This window comes from Thermobia domestica, chromosome 11, assembly GCF_964235325.1.
Source record: "Thermobia domestica chromosome 11, izTheDome1.hap1.1, whole genome shotgun sequence".
In the NCBI taxonomy this organism is placed as follows: Eukaryota; Metazoa; Arthropoda; class Insecta; order Zygentoma; family Lepismatidae; genus Thermobia; species Thermobia domestica.
This window is the reverse complement of record NC_137464.1, coordinates 45,226,603-45,244,221: the sequence shown is the minus strand read 5'-3', so window position 1 is coordinate 45,244,221 and position 17,619 is coordinate 45,226,603. Positions and strand designations below refer to the sequence as shown.

Sequence of the window (17,619 nt, the reverse complement as noted above, 5' to 3'; positions counted from 1 at the left end):
ACGTACCTTACTCACCTTTTATAATTGCCATGCTTACGTTCTCCATAAAAACAGAAATTCTCTTTTAGTGATACTTTACACAAGATCATGAAGTGGGTTCAAATTTTATTAAAGGCAAAATACAATACAATAATCCACAAATATTGCCTCAAGTGAGTTTAAAGATTTCTAAACACTAGTGCGAAACCGGGCTCTGCCGTTGCGATTTACAGGTCTTGAGACGAAAGTAAGAAGGGACTTACGCACACAGTAAGTAAAAGCAATTAATATGCCTGTAACTTTCCCCCAAATGGGTGTATCTTAAAACTAACCTCACCATTATTTTTCTAATTAAACTCTAGCCCGAAATTATGTATCATATTACCCTATTCCCATTTTGAAAACTTGACCTTAATTCAAAATGGCGGATTCCAAGATGGCTGCCATCAAGGTCATATCTACCATACGACTTCCCCGCAGGACTTATATGTATCCACATGGTTTTTCTTCACTTTTATTCATTAACGCTCCGTTTACAAAGGGTAGTAAGGGACTTCTGTAGTAATCTCTAATAACCACATCACAACTTTTAAAAGTTATTAAAAAAATAGAAAACATGCACCATGGCAAAAATTTGTCATCACAAGTAATGATGCATACATGCCTTCTATCAGCAAAAAAAGTTTCATTGAAATTGGAGCCGGACATTTGAGTGATGTCCCTTGTGGGATGTGATTGAACGTGACGTCAGAGCACATCGCCCCCCTTCCCGGAATTTACGGAAATTAGGTGACCTGAGTGAGCACATGTGGTGTCAGCTCTCTCCAGCGACCTATCAAGGATCATTGCGTGTATGCCAAGACGTGTCGCCGTTTTTATCCATGCCAAAAGTCGACATACTGACAATTAGGTAGGTAGTCATGATGGTCTGGCTGATGTGTGCGTATATTTTAACTCGTACATTTTGTCTCGACTCGAATTTCGAGACGTCTCGACTCGAATTCGAGTCGAGTCGAGACAGAGACTGTCGAGTCGAGACACGAGTCGAGACAGAAACATATTTTCGAGTCGAGACACGAGTCGAGACAACATTTTCTCGAGACGAGTCGAGACGGGCTTAAATCTCGACTCGACTCGACTCGAATGCATCCCTACTCTCTGGACACTTACATCTTAAGCAATAAGAAGACGGAGAAGTGGTAGCGAGGAGTAGGCCCCCAACCTCTCCACATTGTTTCTAAATAAACGAAAGCATCATTCTCTTGGAGTTTATTTATTTAATGAATTATAAACAATGTCCTTTAGTGCTTTTTCCAAGACATTGCAAACAATTAGTGCATTTTTTGGTAGTAAACTATTATTTTTGGTGAAGGAAAAAATTGAAATGTTTTACGTATAGAATTCTGTAAATATTTAAAATTTAACATTTGGTCTTGACATTTTGAACAAAAGCCTCTTGTCTTAGTGTACACATCGAAGAACATCTCAAAAACATATTTCTTTATGTAGAAAACATTAAAAATGTTTGAGCAAGGTGTCCAAGTGGTATAGTCCTCATCTCTGATATTAGTGGTCACTGGTACGATTCCATCCCTTGTAAATTTTCCTGTGGACAAAGTGGTATCATTGTCTTTTCCCAAAGATCTCCTGTTTCATTCACCAATGCTTTCGTAATTACTTTCAGTAACCATTCGTGTGCTTTAGCCTAAAGGGGATAAACAAGGGACATAAAACTACAGATAAAAAAATATAATCCACTGAAGTCACAAGTTCAATGTTTTGGTGCCTATATTCATGGCCAAATAACAACACGCATGTTTTCTATGCGCATGGTCTTGGCTTCGATTCTCGTAAGGAGACTTATCTCAGATACAATATAAGCCCTAGTGGTAATTTGGATTCCACTTTAGGCAGGTTCCGTTTATGGCCTCGGCATGCGATATTGATCATTTGGAAAACCATATTCATGAAGATAATATAAGCTTTTACGGCTTTAAATTTATGTAAACGTTTAATCTTACAAAGGTTACATAAACTTTTACTGTTATAAAGATTACTGTATATAGAAATTTTCACTGAGATAAAAAGAATGTAGAAAGTTTACTGTTATCAAGATTATAGAGAAACTTTTATTGTTATCAAGATTTTCGAGACGTTTTCTTTTATCAAGATTATAGAAGCATTTACTGTGATCAAGATTATATAACTTTTTTTCTGAACATAAACTCCAATCTATCTGTTTTCTCATGATCACAAATCTTTCTATTATCTGAAGATATAATACGCAAATCAAGTACTTTTAAAGAATCCTTATTAGTTATTTTAAACCAATCATTTTTTTCCCTATAACTTTAATTTTCTCATTAAAATAATTATTACATATTTTCTTATACTATAGCAATTGTTTATTCCCCTCTAAGACTCGAGACATTAAGATTGGAAACGCAAAAGACAAGGAGGAGGAAGACAACAAACTAACAACATCTGACCCTAGTGTTACATCACAGCGCACAGATGGTTGTGTCATGAAATCCCCGGCTTTTGTTAGTATTTCCGCCACTAATTCAGTCATGATTTTTCGGCGCGAAAATGCCAAGTGTTGCCAGGACTTTGCTTTCCTGTAATAAACCCCGAAGCATACACACGGTCCTTCCCTTTTCCCTCCCTCCCACCACAAACCGCTTTTGAAATATCCCGTAAAGAGCACCAACTGTTCTGATTTAAAGAAAAAATAACAGTAAAGTCAGAGAGATATGGAGAACAAAGAATATTTACGAAGACTTTACAAAAAGTAAACTGTAAAAGATGTGACTTCATTTAATACGAGTTAACACCAATCTTTTTGTTGTCTTGGATATGTTTATTTCCAAGTTCAAGTAAGTTGAAACGACTTTAATATTAAAGCGTTTAAAGTTGTTATAGTCATCTTACTATGAAAGTGAAAATTTTCATTTGCAACATTACATTCACTAAGATTATAGATTACCCTTACCAAGCTTATAGAAACTTTTACTGTTACAAAGATTACAGAAACTTTTGTTCTTATGAAGATTATATAGAAAATTTTACTGATATGAAGATTATAGAAACTGTACTGTTATCAAAATTATAGAAACGTTTCAGTTATGATGATTATGTAGAACATTTTACTGATATAAAGATTATAGAAACTGTTACTGTTATCAAGATTATATAGAAAATTATACTGATATAAAGATTATAGAAACTTTTACTGCTATAAAGATTTTCGAAACTTTTACTGTTTTAAAAGTCATATAAACCTTTACTATTATCAAGATATAGAAACTTTTACAGTTATGAAGATTGTATAGAAATTTTACTGATATAAAGATTATAGAATTTGCTACTGTTATCAAGATTGTATATAGAAAATATACTGATATAAAGATTATAGAAACTTTTACTGTTTTAAATGTCATAGAAACCTTTACTATTATCAAGATTAGAGAAACTAGAACTATTATCAAGTTTATAGAAACTTTTACAGTTATGAAGATCATATACGGTGTAGAAAAGTTTACTGATATAATGATTATAGAAATATTTACTGTTATAAAGATCTTAGAAATCTTTACTTTTATAAAGATCTTAGAAACCTTCACTGTTTTAAAAGTTCTAGAAATCTTTACTATTATTAAGATTAGAGAAACTGTAACTGTCATCAAATTTATAGGAACTTTTACAGTTATGAAGATTGTATAGAAACTTTTACTGATATAAAGATTATAGAATCTGCTACTGTTATCAAGATTATATATAGAAAATTTTACTGATATGAAGATTATAGAAAAATTTACTGTTATAAAGATCTTTGAAATATTTACTGTTTTAAAAGTTATAGAAACATTTACTATTATAAAGACTATAGAAACTTTTACTGTTATGAAGATTATAGAAAGTTTTACTATTATAAAGATTATAGATTTTTTATGTTCAGCCGTGTAATTTTTCTCTCTGAGTATAAATTTTTAATGGTTAGTAAAACCGATATTTTTTGGCTATATGGCGTAGTCGGTAAGCGACTGTCTATGAAACAGATGGCCCGGCTTCAATCCTCAGTGATGATTTATTTCCCACTCTACCGTTGTTCTAAGATGTCTTGAAAGTCCACCTAGCCGATTTTGAGAATACCTGTGATGTAACGGCAGTCTTGGTGTGTTATTGACGACATCACCTGCAGTTCGTACTCAAGTCAAGAAAATGTGCAACCTTAATTCCAAATCGCCTATAGGGTATTGGATTATCCTCTGCGTTTACCTTTAAGTAGTATCTATATGTTGTGTTAGTTATAGTAGAGGAAAACCTGCTCTTTGGGAAAGAAAAATATGTATTTTGAGAATATTTCTGCATTATCCTACTACTTTTTTAACACAAATTTTTAATTTAATTAATTGCGTTAATTATTCTTTATTTTTCCAACCATGGTTTTTAGCTATACCTCAATAATCATTATAATCTTACTACTGTAATAGTGAAGATACTAATAAGGAACCACTTTAGTATCCACTTTGTCTTTATGTAGTGGCTAATATATAGCATCAATATTAAGTTTACAAAAAAAAAAAAAAAAAAAGTTTGTCTCGTAAAATTGTGCATGAGAACGTAAATTTCCTATGTTGCAGCACTTCGATGAACACGATTACATCTATCAATTGGTAGCCTATATTTCATCTTCACACTATGCTAATAATAACTCTCACAATTATGTCTCACGATTATGTCGTGTAGGCTAAATGAGACTATGATTAGAGTAAATGACATAATACAACGAAGAAAATGGAAGGAGATCCCCGGGAAAACCAGTATTTGTCCACCATAAAGTACCATTTGGCGTGAACTGGGATCGAACCAGGGACCCAATGTACCACACAGGTAAATGCTTTACCACTGAGCCACCGTGAGTCCCAACAATATTTTAGAATAAGTATTTAGTAATTTATTGTGTTACAAACATCATACAGGATAACAAAACGCATGTGGCGTACGTAAAAACGTAGATTATATGCTTAAATCTTGTAGCTTTTGGACGACTACATGTAACAACCAGCAGCAAACACATAACTGAAAACATATGTTTTATAATAATTTCGGTATAAGTGTTCCATCTATACGTACTTTCTGTATGAAACAAAGAAATGTATGTAGGCTGTCAGCACAGTCGGGCGCATATAACATATAGCTGACGTATGTAGCATACGTATACGTGTGTAATACATATAAGACTGTTAGATATTAGACATACTGCAGCGGCACGACGTAGTATCCAAACGGAAAAAAGGCAGTACGTATGTAGTATGTGGCTAATATATGCTCCCTACAGATTTCCGTAGTAAACATATAGATGCCGTATATTTGTAAATATACCGCTGTCCGAATAACGGATTTTTCTCAGTGCATACAAGATATCGATAACCGTTTCCATATTTTGCTAAAGAAATGCAACTTTAGTCATTAATTGTAACACTTCAGTGATTCTTTTTCTCACATGATATAAATCATAAACATGTTTCTAACTAGCTTTTACAATATTGTTAATAATATATTATTTCTTTATGTATAGAAATTTTTTTCCATAAAAGAATGTTGTAGATTTAATGATAGAGTACACGAGTAAACAACTTTACAGTGCATTCTGCAATATTTGTGACTACACATACATATACATATTCAAAATTCCATATTCAAATTCGCCTTACGCGACATTGGTGTTTTAATCAATTTGTCCTAAGATAAGAAAAATCAGATCTAAGAATTACTGACAGTTTTAACTTTGTATAATATTTTATGAGTATGAGACCAGTTTGATCTCTAAACGTTGTTCTCCAGACACTTTGATAATAAAAAATAATATATATATATATACACTGAGTGCTCACTGAATGGCGACCACTCCTCAACACGGGAAAGTGCAGCAGCTGAGCTGATTACATGACTTCGCGACTGCTAGTATTGCAGAGAAAGAACACTCGAGGCTGGTTTGGGTACAAAACCTCGCGGCCAGAACCTCGCGGCGACAACCTCGCGGCGACAACCTCGCGGACCAAAACCTCGCCTGGCCAAAACCTCGCCTCCCAAAACCTCGCGGCCCAAAATCTCGCCAGGCCGAAACCTCGCCTGGCCAAAACCTCGCCGCCCAAAACCTCGCGGGACAAAATATCGCCGGGCCAAAACCCCGCCTGGCCAAAACCTCGCCGCCCAAAACGTCGCGGGTCAAAACCTCGCCTGGCCAAAACCTCGCCACCCAAAACCTCGCGGGCCAAAATCTCGCCGGGCCAAAACCTCGCGCCCCAAAATATCGCCATACCCAAAATCTCGCCTGACCAAAATGTAAATGTTCCAACAGATGATAAGAATGACGGTATAAAAGACGCTGTTTCAGAACAAGTATCACGGGTATTTGACCAAGTCCCGCGATACCATATGAAAATTCTATTTCTGTATTAGAGGATTTCAATGTGAAGGTAAAGAGACAGGATGTTTTTAAACTGGTTATAGGGAAAGAAAGTCTGCATAAGGAAAGTAATGACAACTAACGAGGTTAGTTTCGTGAACTTTGGAACATCCAAAAACTTAAAATTTTAACAAAAATCTAATAATATTTATGAAAATATGAAATAATATATGAGTTTTTACGACGTCCCTTGATTATGTCCTATAGGTTAAAGGAGACGTAAACGACCAGGATGAAGGAAATGATCGAATAAAGAAAGTGGGAGAAAACGGCAATAACCCGAGAAAGCCCACGCACACGATGCTTTGTATATTATTATTATTATTATTATTATTATTATTATTATTATTATTATTATTATTATTATTATTATTATTTGTAATGTGGAATTGCATATTAGGAAACACATTGGGTAAATTTTAAAGAAAAGTTTCATTCGCGGCAAGGTTTTGGCCCGGCGAGATTTTGGGCGGCGAGGTTTTGGCCCGGCGAGGTTTTGGCCACGCGAGGTTTTGGGCAGCGAGGTTTTGGCCACGCGAGGTTTTGGCCCGGCGAGATTTTGTCCCGCGAGGTTTTGGGCGGCGAGGTTTTGGCCACGCGAGGTTTTGGCCCGGCGAGATTTTGTCCCGCGAGGTTTTGGGCGGCGAGGTTTTGGCCCGGCGAGATTTTGTCCCGCGAGGTTTTGGCCGGCGAGATTTTGGGCGGCGATGTTTCGGCCGCGAGATTTTGTCCGTATACCCTCGAGGCTACATGTTGGTAGATAACACACTGTTATAATGGGAGGTGGGCAGGATTATTCGCATTTTAATAGGGCATGATTGTGGGGTGCATCAATAACCCAGGCAGCAATACTTGTCGGATGTGCCCGTTACTGTGTAATGAAGGTATACGACAAGTGTGAAGAAAATAGGGTAACAGTCTCCAAGAAAGGGAAGATCAAATCTGGGACGAGCATCGCGTCAAACAGCTTATGACAGCCAAATGAACTATTGATGTCCGGGGATTACGTGACTAATACAATGGTGAATGCAGAACGCCCATATTCCATGCAACTATACGTCTTACACTGGCACGCATGCAGTTCCACAGCAGACGACACATTTGTCACCTAATCCTTACGACTTGTCACCTCCGACTTCGTTGCACATGAGCATAGGAACACGCTAATTGGAATACGGATGGTTGGAAAAAGGTGTTTGGTCCGATAAATCACGGTTTGTGCTATTTCTCTTGGAGGGGCGTGTACATGTGCGGCACCAACTGCACGAAGCTATGGATCCCTCGCACATGGTGCGTATTGTGCAGGCAGGTGAGGGTGGCTATATGGTTTAGGGATGCTTCTGTTACTATGGACTGGGACCATTAGTGTGTATGAACAACAGCGAGACCTCGGTTGTGTACTTGTAGGTGTTAGAGAATCACGTACATCTCACAATGCAAAACTTCTACCCACACGAAAATGGCATTTTCCATGACGACAGTGCACGGTGCTACCAAGCCAGAAATGTACTTGATTGAATTAAGGAACATTCCACGGAGTTGCAGCGTATGAATTGCCCCCCAACCCCTAAGTTACCGGATCTTAATCCTATAGAATATTTATAGGATGTTGTGGAACGAGCTATTCGCACCATGACTCTTGCACAAACATCTGTGGGCTCATTCTGTCAGATACCCGTGGAAACATATCAGCAACTACCAGAATCATGCCACGCCGTGTCTAGGCCGTACTCTGAGTAAAAGGTGGACCAACAAAGTATTAGGTAGGTGGTCGCAATCTGAGACATACATGGTCATCAAAATAATGGAAATACTAAAGATATGCAATCCACGTGATTAATACGGCATATGACCATCGTTACCTGCAGAACAGCTTTGATTTGACCTGCAGAACAACTTATATAGGCAATGAATTACTTTTTTTTTAGAATAATATTTTATCATTCCTCATACAGTGCAGTAGTTAGTTTTGTTAGCGAGAATGAAGGAGAATGTCTTCTGAATTCTGAGCTCCAAAACGGACCACAACTCTTCAATAATGTTAAGGTCTAGGTATTTTTGGTCTAATTGGATATTCATGGAACCATTCCTCACTATTGTCACATTAGTGACAATCCTTTTCCATGCTTGATTATCCCTACCATTAAGACTTCTTTTCAGTCCATTATTACTCTTCAGAGATGAGTCTGCAGGTAAATCAATAAGCATGGATTTATTAGCTTTTTCCATATCTTCAATGAGATTTCGGGAATAAGTCATTCCTTCAGGTGATCATTGCGTGTTAAGATAACGTAATGTACCTAGTTTCAGTGTTTGTAAACTATGTTACCTGCTCCTGTTTATAAACTTCAACCACATGTATTTCCATTGGAGTACTATACCTCACATGGAATTACTACAAGAAGCAGACGCCGGACCAGCACCACCTACAAGTCACATGACGACATGGGAACAGCAGCGCCACCGCCACCTGGAGCACCAGTCTGGGACGACATCAGTGTGACCACCTAGCAAAAATATTTCGTACTAAACTATGCAGAAAATGTACTAGATCTGGGGGAAAAGTACTAAAAATTTATCTGCTCTTGTTTCATCCTATTTATGACATTTTATGATATTAATATCTTTCCGGCAGCTCCCCCTCCCCATTGAGTTGGGATGTGACCGCCTCATTCTTGAAAGAACCCCAACTTTACATTTTTTTTACAGTCAAAATTCAATACAAACCGTGCACACCACTTATATCCTCCCAATTTTGACTTTACACCCTCAAATTAAAAATCCTGGCGGAATCCCTGCTTAACTGTCGTATTAGAACTCACTATAAAACCACTAAAGTAGCAAAAGTATACCAAATATTGAGGATATCGGGAGTAAACATGAAATATCATAAAATGAGCTTATTGAGAAAATCGAGTTTTAATTCTTTAATAGCCTACGGATTAAACGGACCACCAAATATGTTATATTGTTTACTGTGGTCATTTATTAGTTGGAGGAGGCACCTATGTCCCACTTCCGCTTTTATAAATACCACTGTTGAAAAAAACGCAGAAAAAAGTTACCAAGAACAGTGAAATTTTCGTACATTATCAAATGTTCATGAGATTCCTTTTTCTCTCCCAAAAGTATTTATGAGAAGAGAAGAGGAGGAGAAAAGTATTAGATTTGTTGGAGAATGTACTAGAACACTAAAATATTATAAAAGGTACTAGATCTAGTACGAAAGTACTAGCGGTGGTCACACTGGGAAGCAATGGAGGTATATATCGGAGAGCATTAGCGGACAGGCACCAGTCTTTGACTGGTCTCCCCTCCTCCTCTTGCTTACCTGGAGCACTAGGAGAAACCCAGCCTCAAAGTCTCTAGTCTGCTGCGGGACTCCTGGCTTCCCTTCTACTGAGCTTAAGCTGCTTCGGGGCTCTGTCAGGACCCCAACCTCAGATTCTTAGCCTGCTTTGGGGCTCTGTGACTTTTAACCCCTTCACTGCTTGCCTAAAGCATTGTGGTTTTCTACGCCACTCTACTTAGCTTGCCCAGAGTTCTGTAGAAATTCTGTCTTTGGCCGAACGGTCTTGGGCTATCTAATTTCTACCTCACAATAGAAACAATTGTATTAAAGTATTTCTCTAAATATTGTTGTTGTTAGACGGTTTTTTAAAATAATAAACTGGTAGTGGGAGTCGATCTCGGACTCTTATTTGCTCAACCTAGCTCTACTTATCCCTTCAAATGGAAGAACTTTTACAATATTATCCATTTCTTAAAGACTGAGTCATTGTGTAAGGTACTACACTCTGTCTAAGGAAAAGAATACCTATTCGAAAAAGAAGAAAATCTTTTTTACATTCAATTTTCTAGCTTGCATGGTATCGAAATTTCTTATCATTTTCCAATTTGCGTAGTCCCTCATATCGTTTCCTGCTAACTTTATTATTATTATTATTATTATTATTATTATTATTATTATTATTATTATTATTATTATTATTATTATTATTATTATTATTATTATTATTTGCAGGTAACCAGGATCTTTTACATAGAAGATACGAAATTTTAAGCAAAGTTGACTCATTATTTTAACGATAGTTAAATGAAACTTTAATTTCCATAGTTCTGTTAATAGTATTTTATGATATTGACTGTATCTATTTTAATCTTATTTTATAATCAGCTTTAATCTTGTAATGTGAATATATTAAACTTCTGACAAGGGTCTTAACCTACTAATATTCATTCTATATCACAAATTTTCTGGTCTGTTTTAAATGATTGTATAATAGTCCTAACATAGTGCTGTATTTTTGCCAATGAGCTGTTCACAGCACTGAAAATTATTATTATTATTATTATTATTATTATTATTATTATTATTATTATTATTATTATTATTATTATTATTATTATTTCAGGGTATTCAGCTTATCCATAATGTAAGTGCAGGTGTCTTGATGGGAGAGAGAAGTTTGGTTCTACAGAAAGTGATGAAGGAATCTGAAGGTGAATACAGCTGTGGTGCAAGCAATTCAGAAGGAGAAGGCATTAGTGATCCTATTCTTTTGAGAATTCAATGTAAGTATCAATTTTTATAATTGGTTTACTAATCCTCATTGGTTTTTTATAGAATCAAAGTTGATGCCTATATCTATTATTTTAAAATTGTCTCCTTCAATTTTAAATTTCTAAAATATGTTTAAATATGAGAAGTCATACAGAGCGTTATGTCTGTCCAGCTGTCTGTTGACAAGTATTAGATAAAATCGGTCAAAGAAAACGGAGAACTTGTGTGTGTGTGTGTGTGTGTGTGTGTGTGTGTGTATACAAGGGTACAAGAATAGATTTGTTAATGATGGTATTCTTCATATGGATTGGCGATAAAGTTTATTTAATATTTCACTTTCCTAAACGAATATGCAGGGGTGTACCGAGCAGGTTTCTGAAGGAGGGGCCGTCGTTTTTGAAGGGGGACCAGCTACGATGTGCAAAAAAAAAAAAAAAAAAAAAAAGTGTTGCAGCTAGTGTTTTTGAAGCCAGAAAAAACTGAAAAAATTTGATTTCCTTCCCGAAAATTAAAAATAGTTTTTTAGATTATTATTATTATTATTATTATTATTATTATTATTATTATTATTATTAATTTATTATTTATTAATTTATTGTTTTTTCTTCATAAATTAAATTCCAGGTATTTTTATTATGTTCAACCAAGACTTACTGTCCCGGAACAAACATTATACCTTTGTGCCTAACTATGTCAATACACAGAGCCTATCTATAAAGATAACTAAGAAAGTTCTATCGCTTTCTCACCCACCACCTCCGAACATTCATATGTTACCCAAGACGTACCTGGAGGATGAAAAATAGTCTCCATGAGCATCGACGACTTTCTGCCAACGTTCTGGAAGGCCAAGGATTCCATCTCGGTAGAACTTGGTGGGCCGTGAAGGGAAGAAGATATCAGGTGCATTTTGCACCTCTACTATGGATTTGAATTGGCGTCCTCTAAGGTGATTGTCCAAGGAATGGAACAAGTAATAATCGAACGGTGCAATATTCAGGGAGTATGGCGGATGCAATAGTGTTTCCCATCGAAGGCGTAGAATGGTGTCCCGGGTCATCCTAGCCACGTGGGGCTTACCGTTGTCCTGTAACAGAAGGACCCCTTTGTGATCCCGAAGTCTGGCTCCAAAATTTTAAGTTTTTCTTGAACACGGCTTAGTTGTATTGATGCTCTGACCAGTTGGTAGCAGTTTCCGATGCACGATGCAGCGAGCAGTTCCTCAAACACACAGGAGGACCTTCTTCTGGTGCAGTGTTGGTTTCGGCTGCTTTGGAAGCGACTCGTGGGGTGCTAACCAATGATGACGGCGCCGTGGAACTTCATACAGGACTCACTTCTCATCACATTTCAACACCCTGCCCAGAAATGCCTCATTTCTCAGACGAGACAGAAAAAAAACAGGTGTCTGCTCGCGTTGCCTTCTGGCCCGGAGTCAATTCATGTCGATCCATTGACCCAACTTGTACAGTGTGATCCGGAAGTGGGTTAGCTTCAACGGTATAGTTTAGTTATGGTAGAATTCCTGTACACAGTTACCTTGAAGTCTTAAGAGTCATAAACATCGGTATGATCACCATCCATGTCGTAACATAGCTGAATTCTACGCCAAATTCTCGCAGATGTTTTGGGGAGATACTTGGAGTCACGAGGGTGAAGGCGTGTTCCATAGCTGCTCGTAATTCCTGCGTTGTGTGGTAACTAGTATTTCTTACCTTATTGCTTTATGAAACAACAGAGAACATTGTCTAATGCCAAGCAATGTTACCAAACAAATGTGAGTAAAACCTAAAACCGTAAGAAAACACCAATTAGGGATACGCCCACTTCCAGACCAAGCAGTAGTGTTTCCCCAATTGATGAAGGTGCTGCCGAATGGTTTCTCCACTCGTACTGAATTGTAGTCCCAGTTCCTCACATGTTTGGCCACTGTTCACCTCAATTGCTGCCTGAAGATCTTCATTTTGTACATGTGTTGGTCTTCCGGCACGTGGTGCATCTACGAGTGTTTCGTCACCGTCCTTAAATTTGTTAAACCACCGCTGCACTGTCCGCGTAGTCACGACACCCACTCCAAAGGCCACTGTAGCGGCGTTTGACCCCAGTTTGATGTACAGCGTACACGCCCTTATGACGGTCTGTGGTGGTTCCGTGTTCACTCTATTCTTACGCAAGTTCACGGTGTAACTGAACTGCCACAACCAGGTAGTGTGTTGGATATACCAACATCAACAACTGGCCTTTGCCTTATCTCCATTCACATTCAACTCACGGCGTGTGTGCCAATTGAACACAGACCTCTTCAGAAAGCGACAGAACTCTTTTGGTTACATAAGACTGATTTCTTTGAAATTACACTTAATTTTTTTAAGATTTTCTGACAAAAATATACATTTATTATTCGTGACTAAAAAACATAATGATTTTATTAACAGCTATATCTCACTTACTGTTTTACACGAAGTAGCACTTTAAAAAAGAGAATGAAATCCAAACTAAAAAACTGAATAAAAATATTGTTTTTCACAAAATTTTTCATCTGATAAAGAATGTTTTTTTTAACACTAATTACAGCATGTAAATAATATAATGTACTTACAATTTATTTCAGTATTATTGTTTTATGGTAGTATTTGTAATACCTTGTTAAAACGTTTGTCTTCAAACTGTCAAATACAAATCGCCGTAAATTGTGTAATCTGCTGTTACAAAAAAGTATACCATACTATTTTTCGATCGGTATGGTAAAATACTATTTTGCCGTAAATTATTATTTATACCTGTATATAAACTTTGTTATTTTCAAATGACTGAAGCAAGATAATATCACGATGATGTTTTAAAGCTGGTCATTTTGGGGGGGGGGGCAGGAAAGCATTTGAGGAGCCTGGCCCCGATGGTCCCCCCGTGGCTACACCCCTGCGAATATGTAACAACTTATGTAGTTTTATATAGGCCTACTGTGTTTGAGTTGCTTGGTGACAAGATTCTTGTACTTGAATGGAATAAATACTTGAGGATTTAATATAGTAAATTAAACCGTTATTTATGCTGAATAAAATTTAATCTCAGTTCTATTGAAGCTGGAAGAGCTAGAAAGCTACTATACTCATAGAACAGAAACGATAATACATGGTGTCCGAAAAGACCCAATACTCCTAGGTTTGAATATCATAGAGGGCAAGTGCTAATATGATTTTAGTTTATTTGTTTAGTACGTACTATAGTCGAGTACTTACATGTTATTTATTTAGCACATAATAAAGTTGAGTACTTACATATTATTTATTATATACATACTATAGTTGAGTTATTAGATATTATTTATTTAGTACGCACTATAGTTGAGTACTTCCGTGTTATTTATTTAGTACATACTATAGTTGGGTACTTACATGCTATTTATTTAGTACATACTATAGTTGAGTACTTACATGTTATTTATTCATTACATACTATAGTTGGGTACTTACATGTTATTTATTTAGTACAGGGCGCAACATTTCAAAGTCAGACTTACTCGCCAATCCAAAAATTATGGTTGCCAGTATCTCTCACATACAAATGATGAAGAGTTCCCCCCCCCCCTCTTCATGACCTTTGGTTTGACTAAGAAAGAGAACATCAGGGCATAAAATTTCAAAACCAGACAATTAGATTCTGGGCAATCGATTTTCAATTGGACAATTCATATACATGTTAAAAAATATTTTACCTTAAGACTTCACGTTTGTGTAACGCTCTCTCTCTCTGCACTGAAGTATCAGTTGTCGATTGCATTTTTTGGATCAAAATCCTTAAGTGAAGAACCATTGATGGAAATCGCCCAGTGTGTCAGTCTTCAGTGAATTCCTGTAGGCAGTCTGAACTCTGTTGAGAATGTTGAAGCCTCTCTCACATGAAGCAATATTCACACGTAAAACTGCTAAACTGTGACAATTGGAAGCAAATTTCGGAATCTCGCAATGAAGTTTCACTGTAAATCTTTCTCAGTGTCCACTACAACGACATTCCGTGTTTTCCCTCACTCAGAGACAATTATTTTCGTGCGAACAGAGACTGCGCCAGTCCTGTGAGTTTAGGCAGAAACCATTTCCAGTGAACAAGGGGCGCCAGCTCTAAATTTCTAGTCGCCAATGGCGACCTGGCGACCGGAAATGTTGTACCCTGTTTAGTACATACTATAGTTGAGTACTTACATATTATTTATTTAGTAGTACTATAGTTGAGTATTTACATATTATTTATTTAGCACTATAGTTAAGTATTTACGTGTTATTTATTTAGTACATGCTATAGTTGAGTACTTACATATATGAATTATGTATCCAATGGATCTGCACATGTTCCATTCTCTCCATGTCCTCACTGACATGTAGAAATACCCGTTCGAAAGGCTTCCACACTTTCGAGAAATTCCTCATCTGTCTTGTCATTGTTAAGCGCAGTCATTACCTGTGTCCTATGTGTTTATGTGTGTGTGTGTGTATGTATATATGTGTGGTCGTTCGTACACTCACATACGGTACATGCCAGCTGTGTAAAAACTTTTCCTGAGCTGTGTAAATGTAACGATAAAGTAGATACTTTCAAATATCTAGGACCAATATTAACAGACCAAAACCATATTAAACGAGGAAATGAAATGTCGACTAATAACAGGGAATTCCTGTTATTATTCAGTACAAAATATTTTGACATCGCGAATTCTGTCGAGGAATTTGAAGCATAAAATATATAAAATGATAATCATGACTGTCGTTCTGTATAGTTGCGAAATAGGGTCGCTTACTCTAAGGAAATAACGTATATTGAAAGTATTTGAGAACAAGATCCTAAGACGAATATTCGGGCCCAAGAGAAACGGGATTAGTGAATGGTGGAAACTTCATAACAAGGAACTACATAATTTATATCGTTTACCAAACATTGTTAGGGTCATCAAATCTAGAAGGCTCAGGTGGGCAGGTCATGTAACCAGAATCGAAGAAAGTAGGAACGTTTTCAAAGTTTTAACTGGCAATCCAATCGAAAACGACCTAGGCGCAGATGGGAGGACAATATTAATATGGATCTCGCAGAAATAGGAATACAAAATAGAAACTGGATCTTGTTGACTTAAGATAGAAGTCAGTGGGGAGCGTTTGTGAACGCGGCATTGAACCTCCGGATTCTATAGACCATAGAGTTAGTTACTGTAAATGTAACGACTAACATGAACCATGGCTTCACAAATTAAATTCTCTACGCAGGGTCTTGAACACAGTTATATCAATTAGTGCTCGAAAGTAGGGAGAGTGCCCTTTGTGATCATGAAACCAGTTACCAACGCCACAATTAAAATTATAATTCCATTTTTCTCAAACCTAGGAGCAAGCGCACTTCTCGAACATCCTGTTGGTAGCAAAAGATTTAAAAAAAAAATCTAGATTCAGCATCTCAACAGTAAATTTCGTATCCACACATATCTATGAAAACCAGGGCTGTAGAAATGTACTACAGTTTCAAGGTTGATTTCTATACAGTAACGTCTGTAAGAGATGATGCAAAACGGTTTTTGATTTTTAAAAAATCTCCGTCTCAGAAGCACATTCAATTGCCTACCTTATGCTTCTATTGAAACATTAAGTGATCGTTGTTACCAACTCTGGCATTAATATTGAATCCAAATAGTTTGGGACGCTACCTTAGCTTCACAGTGTGTTAACAAAACCAACTTCTTCAAAAGTTTTATCGCAAGACCAGTAATATATACGATTATGGAATTATTACAGTTTTTACGAAAAATTTAAACCTATTTTAATCCCTTTAGAATACAATGGCGAATCTAGACCGGAGTCGTAAAGCCTAGACTCCCCTCCCCCCGTTTCTTGAGTGAAAAAATAATTGAAATTATTATTTATATATTTTTTATTCTTTATTGGGAGTAAGTGTTGTCTTTTATTCCTTATTGAAAATTTTTGAAACATTCGATATAGTTTCAGTTGCAGCTTTTCTGCTACGCAATGTGTAAAACAATACTTTAAGGTCCACAATGTCAACGTCCAACCTAGCCATAATATCCATCAGGAGAGAGTTAAGTTGGAAATTTCTGCAGGACCCTATGAAATACATATCATAGTCTGAGTTCTGGCTGCCTCCCCCCTCCCAATGTTTACATTCTAGATCCACTCCTGTTAGAATACGATCTTTATCAAAGTAAAATAATAAAAACGCTAGTCTATACAAGTGTTAACTGTCAAAAAAAAAAAAAAAAAAAATTAAATAGTTCAAACTTTTTACTTTGGCTATTTTATGAATATAAATGATAAATCTGTGGCGTCGTATGTTTTGTTATCACGGGAGTATGTTAAGGAACCCATAGACGATCTGCGGTTTGTGCAAACATCATGTTTGTGCAAACACTATGTTTGCGCAAACATTCGGCCATACATAGTTCAACTGTTTGCACAAACTTCAATTAAATTTTGAGTTTGATCGCGTAAACATGTCCACTGAAGCAGCTTGTTTAGCGATAGTAATTGCTTGTGCTATGGAAGCGGAAAATCTGCGAAACCAAAACGGAAGAAGACGGTGTGGATGAAAGAGTGGTTCAAGAAACAGT

At 36.6% G+C, this 17,619-nt stretch overlaps 1 protein-coding gene across 1 annotated transcript in view; it reads left to right on the top strand.

The window, feature by feature from the left end:
• Positions 1–17,619, top strand: part of LOC145664067 (synaptogenesis protein syg-1-like) — a 997,265-nt gene that overhangs the window by 855,890 nt on the left and 123,756 nt on the right. Inside the window, exon 9 of the mRNA XM_081730408.1 lies at positions 10,867–11,026. Coding sequence (XP_081586534.1) covers positions 10,867–11,026 — 160 coding nt within the window. The remainder of the gene's footprint in view (positions 1–10,866; positions 11,027–17,619) is intronic.